Source organism: Sciurus carolinensis, chromosome 3 (assembly GCF_902686445.1).
Source record: "Sciurus carolinensis chromosome 3, mSciCar1.2, whole genome shotgun sequence".
NCBI classification, from domain to species: Eukaryota; Metazoa; Chordata; class Mammalia; order Rodentia; family Sciuridae; genus Sciurus; species Sciurus carolinensis.
This window is the reverse complement of record NC_062215.1, coordinates 89457584-89477251: the sequence shown is the minus strand read 5'-3', so window position 1 is coordinate 89477251 and position 19668 is coordinate 89457584. Positions and strand designations below refer to the sequence as shown.

Below are 19668 nucleotides of genomic sequence, written 5' to 3'. Positions count from 1 at the left end.
TTCCTAGCTTTGGTAGTCTCACATTGGAGCCTCATTAATTCACGTGTTAGCCCTCACACTGCAAAATATCCCTATTTCATAAAAGTTCTATGTCAGTTTGGGTAGTGAATGGAATCACAATAATTAAGAAAACAAAATCAATGATCTTTAAGAAATAATTAAGAAAATAACCCTTAAGTGTAATTGAGTTAAACTGAGTAAAAGTAGTAAAAATATTCTAGTTGAACATAATATAAATGACTTAAATATATAAACAAGATATACAACAAATTATTTTCACAATCTAGGAGCTTATAGGTCAGTAGAAAACATATAAAAGAAACTTGTGATATGGAATATGTGAAGCTAAAAATTCATCTTCAATCCTGATGGATTTTTTTCCCCAAAGAATCTCAATCCATTTACAACAGAGGGAAATAAAAAAATTGATTTTTGACATTCTGAGTTAACCTGTTTAATCATTATTCAGTGGTAACCATAAAGCATGTACCAAAAACAAAAATTTGAAGGAACTCAATCTTCAGTGAATGGAAGAGGTCAGGACACACAGCGTACGAATTTGTAAAGCCTAATCTATCTTGTCCATCAGAAGATGAAATACTTTGGGACCTCAGATATTAGTAGAAACAGATTAGTCATCATGAATCTGAACATTTGAAGAAATATAATCAGGGAATTCTACTAATTAAAGACCTCCTAAGATAATTATTTTAGGAGGGAAATTTGCCCTATTTATGATGAAAATGTTGAGCACTGTTTGATGGTTAGAGCATAAGAAGTGTAGCAAAGTTCAAAATTGAAGAAAATTATTCAAAGTAAACAGATGCAAAGAAAAAAGTAGGTGCATTTGTATATTGAATATATTTTAGAGGAAAAAACTAAGAATCTATCACTTTAAAACAACTACAAGTTAAGTAAAATAGAAAAATAAATATGTATTCAATCATCAAGTTAAATAGTTTATGAAGAATGTGTCCATGGCATTTGTTGTTGTGATATTGCTGGTTGACCCTGTTGTGGTTCTATTATGATTATAATAAAAACATGTGAAGAAAATGGAGACAATTTATTTGCTAAACCCTAAGAAATTACATCTGAGATGTTTGAACAATTGTTATCCATGATACTGAGGGGATAAAGATTAGGAAGAAAAACAAAACATAAAAGTAGTATTTTAAGAATTATTCAACACCAGGATAAATTCATATATTAGTTATATATTTGAAAACTTTTTATAAGGAGAAAAGGTCAACATTAAAATTTTGTGACCACAAGATAAGCACCAACATACTGATTTTCTGGATACTTATTGAGTACCTAGAATAAGTCAGACACAATATATAGTATATACAAAAATGAATAAAACATGCTTTCTGCTCACAGGAATTTTAACAACCATTAGGATAGAGAAATAAGTTAACCAATAATTACAACTTAGCACTATCCAAGCCTGAAAGGAGGACACCATGGGAAAACAGAGAAAACTCCCACCTTGAAAGCATCATGAGACTGTTAGGCGAAGCAGAGAAAACAGACCATTTGGGGAAAATAAAGTGTGAAGCTGAATTAGGCATTAGAGGGGAAGGGCCAGATGAGGTAAGAAATGAAAACAGGAGCCAGATCATGAATTGCCCTATATTTTGTATTTTAGAAGGGCATAGTGATATGTTAAAAACATTAAACGAGTAATGAGATATGATTTTTAGACATTTAGAAATCTCAGGTGTAGACTTGGAGATTCATATAATAGTCCAGGGTGACAATGGGGCTTACATTAAGTTAGCTTCAGTAAGAGAGAGAAGAGATTTGGGATCGAATGCATAGGATCTCATGCTTAATATGATGTATTTATTTAAGAACTGGAAAGAGTACAGAGTAATTCCCCAGTTCCATTCTTTGGAATACAGAATATAGTAATAACGTGTTGCGATTATTGAGGTTACTAAGAGTACAATATTGTTTGACACTGTAATTTAGAGAGCCAGTTCTGGTTTACTTAGCAAAAGGAGGGAGAAAATGACAGAAAAGTAGAGCTAGAGACAGAAGAGACAGAGAGGAAAAGAGGAGGAGGAGGAGAAGGAAGGGCACAAGTTATTTCATAGAACAGGAGGGGGAAAAATGACAATCTACATGCCAAGAACAAAAACTAGGGTAGTCCTTGAATTTGAGTAGCACAGAGATTTGATTAAATCTACCTTGGCTCACTCAACTTGAGAGTCACATCTAGGAAACTAGAGCCTACACTGGCTGGAAAATTATGTGGCCTATCCCTTGACAAGCAGAAGGGCAGCAGAAGGCACACTATTCGAATCAGTTCCACCGAGAAAGAGGAAAGGTCACTGTTCAGATTAGGTACTAGTGGGGACAGGGGGCATTAGTATACAAATTTAACCTATTAGATTAAGTAACTGAAAGACAAGCTGTGTTATACATAGAAAGGCCAACACGGAGTGAGGTGACAGGAAGTGACCTAAAGCCATAGAGAAAACTGTGGTGATGCATGCCTGTAATCCCAGTGGCTCCAGAGACTGAGGCAGGGTGATAGCAAGTTCAAAGCTAGCCTCAGCAATTTAGAGAGGCCCTAAGCAACTCAGAGAGACCTTGTCTCTGAAAAAATATAAAAAAGGGCCAAGGATGTGGCTCATTGGTCAACACCCCTGGGTTCAATCCCTAGTACCACAAAAAAAAAAAAAAAAAGGTTAACCAGGGTGATAATTTTCTATTGGGATTCAGAAAAAGGGCAAGTGTCTTTGAGTTCAACAAATACCAACAATCACCATCAGGGATTAAATGCCTAATATAGAAAAAATATTAGTCAATAACAACAACCATGAAGACAAAATTATTTTTCTGGTAACATTAGGAAGAAAAACTACTTATTAAATACCGACTGTGCTAACCATAGATTGGGTTGTTACAATAATACCAATACAAATCAAACTTAGCAGGTTCTAAAATACAAACACAGAATAAATAGCTCTTTATGTGGAGTGTAATTATACCATACATGTCACTCCAAAACCTTAACTTCCCAGGGAGGCTGCTGATAAGATGGCACAGTACTCAAAATTTCATTCTGCACAAGTGTTTCAGAATTTAATTATGAGTTTGCAGCTTTGCAACTGTCACATTACCATCCACGCTGTCCAATTGTGAATTCTGAAGTGTCTTGGATCCACACATTGAAACAAATGATTCTTCAAAGAAGTGGTTAGCACCACTACAGATTAAAATGCATTTGTAATCAATTTACAGCTATACACACTCTCAACCAATTAGTTTGTTATTAAAAATAAGCACACATTGTCAGAAATATTATTTGTATGGTAAACAATTTGAGCAATCCAGAAAATAAAGACATTTTCAAATTAGATCTATCTGGCGGAGGAAATGCAAAGCTAATATTCCCCTTCTGGTTTTAAAATAGGAATTCTTAACCTCACCACTATTGATATCCAGGGCCAGGCCAGAATCACCCTCTGTAATTCAGTTATGAACATTAAAGAAATGCCTCCATATGTTACCAAATATCCCTTGGTTGTGGTGGTGAATTCACCACCAAGTGAATAACATCGGTCTAGAGAAACAGAGTCAGCATTTTTCTTCCACACTCTCCTAAGTAAGGGACAAAGTCCTCCCAAGCTCTGTACATTTGAGAGGTACTTGATAAATTATGTAAGTTCAATTCATGATCCTAGAATTGGAACATCAAGTTGTGTGATATCACCTCACTTTTTTTTAATTACAAATACACTTTTGAAGCATATTGTAAAATCCACACACTATGGAGTTAGGTTGATACAGTCTCTGCTCTCTAGGAGATTCAACTATTATAAACACACTTCCTGTTTTTATTAGTTGATTTAAGCATAAGAAAACTGTTTTGTAGCAGTAAGTTTAATGTGCTATCATTTCTGTTTTTGACTCTATAGAATAAAATCACATATTCATTACATGTAGTTCTGTTCATCAAATTTTTACCAAAGTTCTGAACTTGTACGGGCACACAGATTAATACTTACTGAGCAAACATCTAATGAATGATGATTATTTATGCAATATAGAGGTATTTGGGACATTGGAGATATAAAGTTGAATATGGCACATTCTCTATATTTCAGGAGCTAAAAAACCTAATGGGACCAGGAACAGTGGCACACACCTGAAATTCCAGCGACTTGGAGGCTAAGTCAGGAGGATCACAACTTAGAGGCCACCCTCAGCAACTTAGTGAGGTCCAAAGCATCTTATAGAGACCCTGTCTCAAAATAAAAAATAAGAAGGACTGGAGCTATGGCTCATTGGTAAAGCACCCTTGGATTCAATGCCCAGTACCAAAAACAAAACAAAAAGCAACAACAACAAAAAGACCTAATAGGGGCACATTCAAGTTATAATGTAACTATAAAACGAAGTATACCAAAGTAGGGAGGTAGGAAGCGTACCCTGAGAAGTGCTTAAGTACTACTGGAAGAATGGAATTATCTGGTGAAGGGTGTGATATCTGAGATGCGGTGGGGGACAGTATAGATTGAGATACGTGGGAAGATGAAAAGATTTCCTGGTTGAAGAAAGCCAGAGGTGATGAGTGTTTTGTGGCCTAGGGTAACACCTGGACAATGGATGAGGTCCGAGATAGCAGTGGGAGAAGTAAGAGCACTGAACTGAGGCAGACGTTTCAGGCATGTGATAGTGTTGGTGAACTGAGAGCCACTGAAAATTCTTGAGCAGGGGAGACAATCAGATTAGTCCCCCACTCAGGTGACTCTGACCTCAAGCTTAGATGGACTTGTGAAACAGTGTGCTGGGAAATAGGGAGAGCCATCTGGAGGCACTGTGATACCCAGGTAGATGCTAACAGTGGCCTACAGGAAGGAAGAGGCTAGGGAGGCCTTAGGAGGATGGGGTTAAAGTATTCTAAGGCTGATTCTCTCTGTTAATGGATGGTTGAAGATGCATCTCCCTGATATTGGAAACTCAGGGAGAGAAGTCCAGTTTCTGGAGGCAGAAAACAAGTTCATTCTTAAAATAACACTTGTAAACCATGGGTATACTGTTTTGCCAGCAACTGATATTTAAGGGGCAAATTCTAAGCCTGGAATAGAGAGAAATGCCCCCACTGAAATAAAGGCCTGGGACTCTCTCTAGAGTTTAGATCCTGGGAAAGTTGGGATGACCTGGGGAGACATCATAGACGGAACAGAGAACCATGAAGACTGATGGCGCAGTAAGGTCTGAGTGGCAGAGGAGAAGCCAGGCTCAGACCTGGGACCTGAGTATTCCAGGGTAGCATGAGCTCCAGGATAAACCCACAAACCAGGAGGTAAGAAGTCTTAAGAAAGCAGACCCCTATGGGCTGAAGAGATTACTGGATGTAAAACCAAAAGATCATGGGTGACTACTGAGAAAGGGGTCTCTGTGGACACTGAGCCATTTAGTAAGAACTCTTATCTTTCTTCCTCAGTGCCCTAGCACCTGTGTTCTATCACCTCCACCAATCCCCAGAGTTCAAAAGAAAGGAGAAAGGACTTCTTTTCAGTTCCTGAATTCACCTCTAAAGTCAGTTACATGCCACTATCATTTCCAGCACTGACTCACTCAAGGATTTCCCACTCCTGACAGCTTCGAGATCCTTCCCCCACCACTTATTTCTACTTTGTCTTCCAATGTGTACAGGGTGGTCTTGTCTTCACTCTTGACCTGTCATGCTTCTTTCTTGGTTTTCTTTGACAAATATTCTGTAATGCCATTTACATAATGTCTATTTCTTCTCAGCCATTGATCTCAAAACTATCATTTTTTTAAACCTACAATTACTTTGCTGAAATTAAATTCTGGAAACTCAGCTATGTCCACTCAAGTGTCAAATCCTTCTTCTGTTTTTATATGATTATTTTATGTAATTATTTTTATATTGTAGTTGTGAAATAATATATTTATTATTTATTTATATGTGGTGCTAAGGATTGAACTCTGTGCCTCACATGTGGTAGGCAAGTGCTCTACCACTGAGCTAAAACCCCAACCCTGTAATAAATTTTTATTAGTAAATTACAATCATACCTAATATTGTGACTCATTGTGACATATTCATTGATGTACATAATTTGCTCCATTTAATTCCTTAGTACTTCCCTTTTCTCTCCCTGCTTCCTTGATGCCCTTTCTCAACTCTGTTGGCCTCCCTCCTATCTACCTACCTGCCTGCCTACCTACCTACCTACCTACTTACCTATTTTCCAACTGGTGCAAAAAAAAATTGACAATGCTATACTGATTCTTCATAAAAATTTTATCTCTGTGATTTTTATGATACTGTATCTGTATTTCACAGTAACAATGATATTAGTTGGTATTTCTTAAAAAATGGGCTATAGGCAAATGAGTTTGGAAAACTCTGTTACTTAAAAAGAAGGTAATGAAAATTCCTTCATTGCAGCAATTCTAGCAGTCTTTCATATGCTAACTCTTCATGGAAAATTTCTCAAAGGATGATTATTTGGTCTCACATTACATACCCTTTCAAATAACTGATGAAACTATTCATCACTAGTCATTTACTTAAAAAAAATCATTTGCAATAGTTACATTCTCCCTAGCTTCTAATTATCACTGTCTTCTGAGGTTTGAAAAAGCAAAGGGAATTAAGATTTTCTTAGCAAAAATAACCACTGGCAAAAGCATCAAGAAACTAGAATGATTATCCCAATTGTAGAAAGGACAACTGAGACCCAGATAGGGTAAGTAGTTGGACCAACCTCACACAAGTAGCAAGTGGCCAATCCAGGGTCTGAGTGGAGCTGCCTCACATTCAAAGCAAGGGAGTCCTCCTTTCATCACGCCAAACTGCCTCTAGGTGTTAGGCCTCTACACTTTTTCTGTTGAATTGTAGGAAACAAATGACATCAACTACAAAGGCAGAGGATATAAACAGAGGATTCCTTTAGGCAGAGGATTCTAAAATACATTTCTAGAAATGACTGTTCTTGCATATTTAAGAACATCTCTCAGTGTATGTGTATATGTGCATTTTTATAACAATAAGTTATGTTAGCTTTTTATGTCAATATTGTTCCATCCTCACTGGCCTAAAACCAGAGTCCTTTGATTCATCGCTATGCTTTGCTCTGAATTTAAGACAGTTATTAAGTTTTTATTTTCTTAAAATGTCTTTATGTGTATTCCTTCCAATCCTTTCTCAAAATTACTAGTCTAGTACAGGTTTCCAAAACCCTTCCTGCCGTAATTACAAAGTTTCATGAATCCCCAATCTTTCTATTTTCAGCTTCTATGATTTATAACCTGTTATGAAGCAGATCACCTCATGTACTTATTGAGATTAATTGACTGTAATAGGTTTTCAATTCTCATTCCCCATATGCGTGGATTAAGTGTTATTTTGTTATTATTTTTTTGCATCTGTGAATCTTTCAAGACATAGTTGGCCTAAAAATACACTGTTTAGTAACTTCTGTATCTGTTTGGATTCACTGTAGCAGCAGAGCTGTTTGAGGCTCCTGTGTTAGTTTTTATAGTCACTAGTGCAACTGTGAGCCCCATATTCTCTTGCTGCTACCCAGAAGGAGGGTTGGTGTTTCTGTCTCTTTAGAAATGCAAATTAAAATGCACTAATTTTACCTCTCCTGATATAATCAGAGATGGTATGTAGGTTAAACAAAAATGAACACCTTGACCTTGAGGGAAGCCAGGGGATAGGCATCTATTTGAAGAGACAGAATTTTGGTCCTGAACAAGAGACAAGTAATCCTATTACATTTACACACTCTGCAGTACACTTTGAAATTCATATTAGTATTCCCGAAAGGAAGATAGTCCTGTAACTGAGATCCATATAACTAAAAGAGAAATTTCTTGATCAAAGTTTTGCATTCTTCAGTTGAACAATTTTTACTTCCCACCTATCCATCTTCATCCCCAACATCCATTGCATCAGGAAACCATGGCTAGGGATAAGAATTAGGTAAAGATTTTCTTTACATTATAGCTTATTATGCTAGAAATTGAGAGGTTCGTGTAAGACATCTCTGAATCTGCAGCTAGTAGCATTTTGTGACTAAAACATTCAACTTTTGATTACCCAACTCCTTTAATGTTTATTTTAAATTTATCACCAATTTTTCTAAATATGCATATTCTACCTGCAGCAACCGTGAAAGCCACAAAGATAATCCTACCCTGAAACATGCAAAGGAAATGGAAAATACCTCCCAGAATCATCATTCACTTACATTAAAATGCAATCTCTACTCTGAATCCAACACTTGACTCTCGAAACCCAGTGCCTACAGTATTATAAAACCCATCCTTTTATTACAATCTGAGAATATTTTAATTTTGAGAGTTGGCATATACTTTTAATTTAATTTCTACATTCTAACCTGATCTTCCTTATTTTTACCATTTTAGCAATTATATTTTTGGAGAGATGTTATAAAAATTCCTTAAAATATTTGTAGTTCATCATTTGGTATCTGGGGCTAATTGACAGAGTAAATTGATAAAGAACATTATGTCTTGTAATAGTGTATTCTGTTGTGGATGTCAGAATTGAAGTTAGAAACCTCCCTAAGATAATTCTTTAATGCAAAGAATATTGGGGTCTGATCACTTTTTCCTATCAGATGAGCACAGTTTTTAAAGGTGATCTCACAATAAAAATGGGAGATGGCAGAGCAGATCTAGGCAGCAACTCTTGAACTCTCCACAAGCCATAAGGAAGTAGTGAAAACATTTGACCGGAGAGGTGGGTGACAGAATTCTCTAAAATTCAAGATTGGACAGCTTGAGACTTGGAGAGACTTGGAGTTTGGTTACCAGAATAGAAAATAAGGACAGAATTCCTTGGTCTTAAACCCTGACTCAGGTAGGATTTTTAACTAATTTTTCAGTCTATCCCAGGACATTATCATAATTTTATACACAGATTAGAAGAACTGTAGAGAACAATTATCAACGAGCTTTATCCCTAAGATTTATTGGTATGTGGCAGTGCTCTGAAGTGATTACAGTTAACAGAGTTTAGTATTTTCTCTCAAAGTGGTGCTGATACTGGTAACAGTTGAGGATACATGTTGAGTGGGAGTATCAATACCTGGATATTTGCCCAGCTGGGGAACTTAAGAGAAAGAAGTTCACTAAACAGTCCTTTGCATAAAAGTAGAAGTAGTTATCATCCCAGAAGATGGGCAGATATACAAACAATATGAAAAGCAAGATTACAAACCACTCCAAACAGCCCATAAAACTTTAGCAATTGATTCCATCAACACCACAGTAGAAGAAAAGTTGGAGAAAGAATTTACAAAGTTAAAAATTACATTTTTCAATGAGTTAAAAGAGGATGAGGAATGAACTTAAAAGGAAGGGAAAGATCTTTTCAATAGAGAGCTACAGATTCTGAAAAAGAAACAAACAGAAATCCTGGAAATTAAAGACCCAATGCATCACATTAAAAATTCAGTTGAAAGCATCATCAATAAGTTAAACCACATGGAAGACAGATTCTCAGGTCTCAAGGACAAAGAATATAATCTTGAAAATAAAGTCAATGATAAGGAAATAATTTTTTAAATCCATGACCAGAAGATTCAAGAAATTTGGGATAATGTTAAGAGATCAAATGTAAGAATCTCTGTTGCAGATGAAGGCACTGAAAAACAAAGTAAAGGAATGTTCAACAATTCCAATAAAAAATATCAGAAAAAAATTAAAATGAATGAATGAGATGAAAACTCAAATATAAGAGGCATTTAGAAACTCAAATAGGAAAGATTAAAAAATATCCTAAGACACATTATAATTAAAATACTTAATATATCGAATGAGGATAGAATTTTAAAAGCTGCCAGAGAAAAATGGCAGGTCATTTTTAGAAGTAACTCATCTAGAATTTCAGTGGATTTCTCCAACTGAAATTTAAAATCAGGAGGGCTTGGAATAATATATACCAAGCCCTGAAAGAAAATAGGTGGTAACAAAGATTACTATGTCTAGCAAAACTATTCTTTGGAATGGAAGATGAAATAAAAAAACTTCCAAGGTAATTACAAAGTAAAAGAATTAATAACCACTAGCATGCACTACAAAATATACTCAATGAATAATTGCATGCAGAAGAAAAGAAATATCTGAGTCAACATATGAAGAAATAGTACTAGAAATATAATTAACAGGGGATTAAGTACAAATTAAGCATTAGGAATAAATCAAAATGTCAAGAAATAAAAACCATCTCAAATAACACTGTAAATGGTCTAAAGTCTCCAATAAAAAAGACATAGATCTGAAAAACAGATTTAAAGATAATACCCCATCATATGTTGTTTACAAGAGAGTCATCTTACAGGCAAACCCATTCATAGGCTGAAGCTAAAATGATGGAATAAGTTATAACATGGAAATGGAGATAGAAAGCAAGTGAAGGTATTCACTCTCATTTCAGACAAAGTTGACTTCAAGGCAAAATTAATCAGAAGAGACAATAAAAGGTCACTTTGTATACTGGTTAAGGGAATTATCCAACAACAGGATATAATGATTATAAATATTTATTCCCCAAATGTTAGTACTCCTACATATACAAAGTATACTTCTCAGTATAAAGAATCGAATCAACTCTAATATAATAATACTGGATGATTTTGACATATCTCTCATCATTAGATAGGTCATCACACATAAACTAAGTAAAGAGTCTTCAGAACTAATAAAATACCATTAATCATAAGAATCTAACAGACACCTATATAATATTACATCTGTCAACAACTGAATTCACTTTCTTCGCTGCAGCACATGAAACCTTCCCTAAAATAGATCATATTTTAGAAAAGAAAACAAGACTTAGCAATTACAAAGTAATGGAGAGAATCCTTGCATCTTATCATATCATAATGGACTGAAATTAGAAATCAACAAGATAAAAAACAGAAATCCCTTTAATACCTGGAGATTAAATAATGCATTTCTGAATGAGGAATTGACCATAGATGAAATCAGGGGAGAAATCAACAAATTATTAGAAACAAGTATGTCCAGAGGAACAACATATCAAAATCTATGGGACAATTTGAAAGCAGTTCTTAGAGGAAAGATTAAGTATTGAGTTTCCCACATTAAAAAAATAGAACTGAAATATCTCAAACAAATAAACTAATGTTATACCTCAAGGCCTCAGAAAAAGAATAAACTTATTTCAAAAATAAATAGAAGATAGGAAATAATTAAGATCAGATCTGAAAAGAATCAATGCAACAAAGAATTAGTTCTTTGAAAACATAAACTAAATGATAAATTCTTAGATGAACTAAACAAAAGAAAGAGAAGACCTAGATCAACAAAATTGAAGACAAAAAGGGGAATATCACCACAGACACTTCTAAAATCCAGAGGATCATTAGAAATTTATACTGCAATGAAATAGAAAATCTAGAAGGTATTGACAAATTTCTAGACACACATGACATCCAAATTGAACCATAAGGACATAGAAAACCTAAACATCAATGTCAAGCAATACAATTGAAGTAGCAATTAAACGCCTTCAAACCAACCAAAGTCCAGGACCAGGTGAATTCTCAGATGAGTTCTACCAAATCTCAAAAGAACTAAAACTAATCCTCCTCAAATTATTGCATGACATTGAAAGGAAGGGAACACTGTGAAATTTATTCTATGAAGCCAGTATCACACTGATACCAAAACCAGACAATCACACATTAAAAGAGAAAACTTCAAAACCATATCCCTGGTGAACAGACACAAAAACCCTTAATAACACATTGGCAAACCACATTCAAAAACACATTAAGAAGACAGTGCACCATGATCAAGTGGGTTTCATTTCAGACTTACAAGACTGGTTCAACATACAAAACTTAACAAATGTAATTCACCACATAGAGTTAAGGAAAAGAATCACAGGATTACTTCAATATATGTAGAAGAAGATGTGACAAGAGCCAGCATCCATTAATGTTTAAAATGCTAGAGAAACTAGGTATAGAAGGAACTTATTTCAACATTATAAAGGCCATATATGACAAACCTAAGGTCAATATCATATTAAATGGAGAAAAACTGAAAGCATTTTTTCTAAAATCTGGAGCAAAACAAGAATGTCAACTCTCACTACTTCTATTCAACATAGTTCTTAAAATTCTAGCCAGAGCAATCATGCAAGAAAAGGAAATTAAGGAATATAAATGGGAAAGGAAGAGGTCAAATTATCCCTGATGATGACATGATTCTATGAAAGAGCCAAAAACTCTACTGGAAGGTGTCTAGAGCTGACAAACAAATTTAGCAAACTAGCAGGATACAAGATCCTTATACATAAATAAAAAAGCTTCCCTATACTCTAATAATGAATGTTTTGAAAAATAAATCAGGAAAACTATTCTGTTAACAATAATATAAAATAATACCTGGGGATTAACCTAACCAAGGAGGCAAAAGTTCTTCACAATGAAAACTATAGAACACTGAAGAAAGAAAATGAAGAATTTAGAATATGAAAAGACCTCCTGTGTTCTTGAATAGACAGAATTCATATTGTCAAAATGGTCATACTACCAAAAATGTTACATAGAGTCAATGCAATCCCCATCAAAATATCAAAGACATTCTTCACAGAAAAAAAACAAACAAATGAACAAAAAAACAAAAACAGTTCTAAAATTCATTTGCAAGTAAAAAAGATCTGGAATCACCAATGCAATCTTAAGCAAGAAGAGTAATGCTGGAGATATCACAATACCTGATCTCAAATTATACTATAGTGATGTAATAACAAAAACAGCATCATAATGACACCAAAACAGACATGAAGACCAATAAAACAGAATAGAAGAAACAAAGACAAGTTCACATAGAGAAAGCCACTCAATACTCAAAAGATGCCAAAAACACACGTTGGAGAAAAGAGACCATTTTAAACAAATGATATTGAGAAAAATGAATATACTTATTCATAAAACTAGACCTCTATATTTCACCCTACACAAAAGTCAACTCAAAATGGATCAAATACCTAGGAATTTAGCCAGAAAATTTTCAGTTGAACAAGAAAACCAAAGTTCAACACTCCAACATATTGGTACAGCCACTTCCTTAACAAGATCCCTAAAGCTCAAGAAATAAAACCAAGAATCAATAAGTGGGGCCACATAAAATTAAAAATCTGCATAGGAAAGGAAATGATTAAAAGCATGAAGACAGAACCTACAGAAGGGAGATCTTTGCCAGTTGCTCCTCTGATAGGGGATAATTATGCAGAATATGCAATGAACTCAAAAAATTGAACACCAAAACAAAACAAACAGAAACAAATAATCCAGTCATCAAATGGGCAAAATAACTAAACACTTATAAAAAGAAGAAATACAAAATGGCCAATGAATATATGGAAAAAATGTTCAACATTCCTAGCAATCAGGGAAACACAAATTACTATTACATTTAGATTTCATCACACTCCACCTAGAATGGGAATCATCAAGAATACAAATAACAGTGAATGCTGGTAAGGACGTGGTGACAGTTACTCATTAATTGTTGGTGGGACTACAAATTATAAGTATGATCACTTTGGAAGGCAGTATGGGATTCCAAAAAGACTAGAAAAGGAATCACCATATGACCCTGTAATCTCACTCCTTGGTATTTATCCTAAAGATCTAAAAGTAGCATCCTATAGTGATACAGGTGCATCAATGTTTACAGCAGTGCAACTCACAATAGCTAAACTGTGGAATAAAACTATGTGCCCCTCAACAAATTAATGGATAAATAAAATGTAGTATATATACACAATGGAGTTTTACTGAACCATAAAGAGAATGAAATTATGGCATTCTCTGGCAAACGGATGGAACTGGAGAACATCATGCTAAGTGAAATAAAGTCAAGGGTCAGATATTTTCTCTAATATACAGAGGCCAGAACAAACTAATAGAAAAAGAATGACAGGGGGATCCCAAGAAAATAGAAAGGAAAGCAGTGGAGAAGAAGAAGGGGATAGAGGGGTAGAGAGGCTGGATTGGAAAAGGTAGAAGAACAGAATGAAATTTGACCAAATTATACTATGTGCATATGTGAATATACCACAGTAAATTTTGCCTTTTTGTATATCTGTAAAGCACCAACTTAAAAACAGACTGTAAATAAACAGAAGGAAGAGTAGAAGAGGACAGGAAGGGAAACCGGGGAAAGGAGGAAAGGGAGGAAAAAGGAAGTACTGGTTATTGAATGTGGAGCATTAAAACATTAAAAACTGCCCTCACAAAAGTTATTGATAATGATATATTCAGATAATTATTTTCTTGTTACCTAGATCAGAAATTTCAATATGTTGATCTGGGAGGTGGGGACATGTCCTTCTTTCTTTAAATAACAAAAGAAAGATACTGCAAGATGTCTTTGCTCTTTTAAGAAAGTGACATTGGCAGAGGGGTCTAGGGGTAGATTGCAGTTGTTCCCCATTCCCTGCTGAAGATGCCCATATTCCACAGCTAATGTAGGTCATTTCTAGTAGTAGCAGTAGTACTAGTAGTAGTAGTAGTAGTAGTAGTAGTTAGTAGTAGTGGATGAAACCTTTAAGACTGTGCTGAAATAATTACTTCTTTAAGTTGATTATCTAAGGTACTTTGTCACTGTGGTAGAAAGCTAGCACACTAATTGAGGGTTTGGACATTTTATTGACAGGTTGGGATGATTTCTTTATTTGAAAGTGTGTGTTTTTTTGCTATATTTCTTTGTTTTCCAGACAGATTTGGCTAGTGAGCTGATGGTTTAGCTTCTTCATCTCTCTATATGATGACAACACCACTTAAGAAGAAACATTTTCAGTCAGTAAAATACAGTACTCAGACATACAATATGAATTGTTTCCTTTGGATTTTGTTCATGTCATGCACTTACACGCTTCTGTTTAAGAATACACAGTTTACATAATTTATATAATCTTGACAAATTAGATGAATCAATTCTTACAGATTCAATCACATATTAAAAACTTAGAAATTACATTATGAAAAAGTGTGAAATAAAGCACACCTTGCTAAAATGGGAGACAAACAAATATGTATTTCATATGTATTTACATTTTTGGACACAAGGTATTCAATTGCTATACTATTAAGACTTTAGACTATCCTGTTTTTTAACCTCTTCCTATATCTTACTCCACCCTATTTTAAAGAAAGGTATCACAGAACTTAATCTGATATTGAATTATTTTGCTTATTTTTTAAAATGGAAAATACTTTCATTTAAAAGATACTCTTCGTGAAGAAAAACACAGATTCCATCAAAACAATTATGTAAGAAGACTAAGTTTCTCACTGTGACAAAAACTAATTATGAAAGAACAAAAGATTTGACAGTGATTAGAGATCTACCTCCTCTGGTCCACATAACATTATTCAATGAAAGTAACCCCAAAGAATGCAGAAAGTCCAGGCTATTGCTGACAAGACACCTTTCATCTCCAGTACCTACTGTGTCTCCATTCCAGTGCCACATGTTGAGTCTTTATGCTGATAGAGAGTACTCACAAGCTGATAAATGAGATGAAAGTATTGTCCAAAAGAAAAATACTCAGAAGTCTTATTAAACCAGTTTTAAAGCAGTGACTTTGGATAATAAAAAGAACTTGTCTAGAGATTAGTTCACGCTTCTAGGAATGCCAGCATCTTCACTTTTTCCCTCTTGTTTCAATACTGAAGTATGACCCTTGTAAGAGCAATTTCTTTAAAGTTTAGAATATGTATGTTTCTTCTCTTTACACTTTGCTTTTCCATAAAGCTGAACAACCATTCTTTCTTTATTCAGATTAAGCACAAGAAACCCAGCAGAAGGAATACCTGGTTCTCCATGAAGGATGATGGGGCAGTACAACTCAAGATGACCATCTCCTTGGAGATGACAGAAACTTTTAGCCATAGCTGTAATTCTACATGCTATTTTGCTTTCTTTTTTTCTTCTTCTTTCTTAACTAGAAGAGTATTATACAAATGAATTCTTAACTATGTACCAATTAAACAAGTTAGCCATGTAAACAATCCTTCCAAATGAAAAAGATACAAGCATTGGATAAAATACATATCTTCTAAATTTATTGCTAGGTTTGTTGGAAAGAAAAGAATCAATAAAGACCAAAATAAAACGAAAGGATGAGACCCTACAAGGTAAGCAAGAAAGACAACTTTTGTCATGAAAGTTTCAATTAAACCGTATAGATCCAACTTTCCATGTTTATGGCTTCATAATGCACATAGGTAAAAATAGGGACTCTTTTTAAGGCCCACACAAGAAATAATGATCACAAAGTTAGTCCTCAGAGTTTAAAGGTAAACTGGATAGAAATAAACTTGCCTAGCAAAAGGTCCCAGCGAGTACATTGGCAATTCAAATCTTTGCATTGGATGACAAAAAAAAAAAAAAAAAAGAATGTTTCTTGAGAATTTACAACCTCAAACTGATTTTCTTATGACTACATGGTCTGAGTTCATGTTCTTCCACAAAGGATCCTCAAAGAGAAAATCAATTTTTAGATTTTTTTTCCTGATAGATATGTATTCTATGTGAGTATACAGAAGAAACACACTTTCTAGGGGAGCCCAATAATAATCCAAACCTCAAAGAATTCCCATTTATAAGATCCCTTGTAGTGATAACCATAGACAAGTTAACAACAACAACAACAATAACACTGTTAGTTTCCTAGGATAGCCATAAAAAACTACCACATACTGGTAGCTGAAAACAGGAAAATATACTCTATCACACTCTGGAAACCAAGTGTCCAAAATCAAGGTATCAGCAGGGCTACACAACCTATAAAGGCTGCAGGGAAGAATCCCTCCTTGAATGTTCCAGCTGCTGGTAGAACCAGATGGTCTTTGGCTTCTGGCTACATCATTCCAATATTCCTTGTCTTCCCTGTCTTATAGGAACACATCATTGGATTTAAAGTCCAGGATAATCTTATCATCAGATTCTTACTTTATATTATAATTAGCACATTTTTAAATTTTTAAATTTTTTAAAATTTTTTACGGACTGCATTTTGATTTATTGTACACAAATGGGGTAAATCATTTCATTTCTATGGTTGTGCACAATGTAGATTCATACCATTCGTGTAATCATACATGTACAGAGGGTAATGATGTCTGTCTCATTCCACCATTTTGCATACCCCCCTCATTTCCTTCTACATAATCTAAAGTTCCTTCATTCTTCTTTCACAGCACATCTTAATTGTATAAAATACCGTGTTTCACTATGACATTTTCATAATGCATATAGCACTCTTTGATTGTATCAACCTTTCCTATTTTTAATTATATCTACATGGATCTTTTTTTCAAAGTATAGCCACATACTCAGGTTACAGGGGGTAAGATATAAATATATATTTTGGGATCCACAATTCAACCTACAAATATACATGCAAAACCAAGACCCTATTTGTGAGAACAAGCAAGAAATGAACACAGCAGAAAGTTCTCCGTAGTATAAAGCACATAAGTTCTCCTTTCTTGCCTCGTTTCTCCTCTAGTGGAATGTTTCTTCCTGGACTTAGTTTCTCCAGCCTTTTGTGATGTATTCACTTACATAACCACTTAGTACATGAAATAAATCACCATTTAAAGTATATTTTTGTCTAAGTAATACATATACATAGCATTCAAATTTGCATAATGGTGAAAAATAATTACCCAAGTCCCTATCTCAAATCAATTATTTTAGACCCTTTTACACTTTCCTTTGATGTATATTTCTTACTTATGCAAATATGAATATATTTCCATCTATTAATTCCCTATTTAAGATATTTTCTATTGATGTCTTCTTAGAGTTCTTCCCAAGCCCTGCCATCAAACTGTCAATATTGATGAATCAATTTTTGCTTGCATACATACTTCGGGTTTTGTCTTTATGACACTGTTTGCAAGAGAGCTGAAGATTTGGATTGTAACTATACCTGGCACCTACAACTTTTTGTATTTCCTGGAGTTCCTTCACATTTTATTTGCAAACCTTTCTTAAATGTGGGTGTTTTTACACATGTGTAATGTTTCTCATGCAGTTTTCCAGGTCAAACATGACAAATTATCTATTCTGTCCATTTTTTATTTTAATATTTCCATCCTGACACTTTATAGGTCTTTTGTTCCTACCAACATTAGCTACTCTCTAGGTGTGAGACCACTTTGGTTCTAGGACTTCCCTTCCATTTCACCCCTTGAATGGATTCTCTTCTAGTATACCCAATTTTCCTGTTTTGCTCATATTACTCAAGTAATCTTCTAGTTGCCTCTGGAGACAAGATGTATTGAGGGTAAACTTTTGGAGATTTTGCTTTCTGTAAATATTTTCATGTTATCCTGATAACTGAATGATAATGTGAGATGGACTTACTCATTATAAGAGAACATGATTTTAAATTATACAGAAAGAAAAAAAAAAAACTATTTTAAACTACATGTAAATAGAAAACCTCCTTACCTCTTGTTTGTAACCCCTTTCCACAGGCTTCACTGGTACCGGTTATTCCCTGCCTGATAGACTCTGGCACTAGGATACAAGGACTCCATTTCTGTGGTTTCCACCTGTGATTACAAAGAGCAAGAGGACAAGGAATTCTAGAATTTTCGCCATGAAAAACATACAATAGAAATACTTGAAATAAATAGATTAGCAATCTAAAATCATAAAGATAATAATTCAATAAAAATGTACTTGAAAAAAAATATATACTTGACATTAATGCCATAAGCCCTAAGAAGCACTAGGGATGATGTAGGCTCCCATGTCCAGATTCATGATTAATGCAGTAATTCAATTTTTTAGATTTTGAATATTTTGCATACAAACCTTAACTCATATGGAAAAGTAGCAACAAAAAGCACTAGAAACACAGATCAATTGGGTGTCTTATAAACTTGAAACTGTGTATGAGAAAGAGAGAGAGAGAGAGAGAGAGAGAGAGAGAGAGAGAAAGAGAGAGTCCCTATGTCCTACTGGAGCATTAAAGGATCTAAATTTGAACCTCTGAAACCCTAGGAGGAAACCCTTCAACACTCAGTCTTCTGCTTCAGAATTTTTTATGTGGTGCTTCCTAGGACACAGAAGTAACTCAAACATCTCAACAGGTTATAGAATAAAAGGTAAAGAGGGGCCCTGGGGAGTATCCTATTGATAGTTCCTCATAGGGGAGAGGAGTGGATGAACCTCTATTGAAATGTCAAGATTTCTCTTCCTATGAGGAAATAGTCTTTAAGACAGTCACCTGGCTTTCCACTTTTTTTCCCTTTATTAGGCTAATAAAACTCCTACTTATATGGCTCACAGTTAATTCAATCCTTAAACCTGTTACTGCACAATGTTTCAGAAAAGTCAAGCCCTATAAATCTTATCATAGATTCTGTTCTTTTACTTAGTGTATCTTAATGCTTTTTCAATATGAGCAACCTTTGATAAGAGGGCTACTTAAAAAAAAAATAGATACATGAAGTAAAAATATGATTCTTCAAGTGGCCACCATAATGGGAATAACTAAGGAGTTAGGGGAAAAATCAGGTAATAGCTAAACGAAAACACACCCTGTACACATTTAATCTAGATTAGTTTGCTATATAG

At 34.5% G+C, this 19668-nt stretch overlaps 1 protein-coding gene across 1 annotated transcript in view; it reads right to left on the bottom strand.

Moving 5' to 3' along the window:
* The window catches only part of Thsd7b (thrombospondin type 1 domain containing 7B), a 715164-nt gene that overhangs the window by 312830 nt on the left and 382666 nt on the right, over positions 1-19668 (bottom strand). Inside the window, 1 exon segment of the mRNA XM_047545870.1 lies at positions 18535-18638. Within this exon segment, the coding sequence (XP_047401826.1) occupies positions 18535-18638 (104 nt within the window).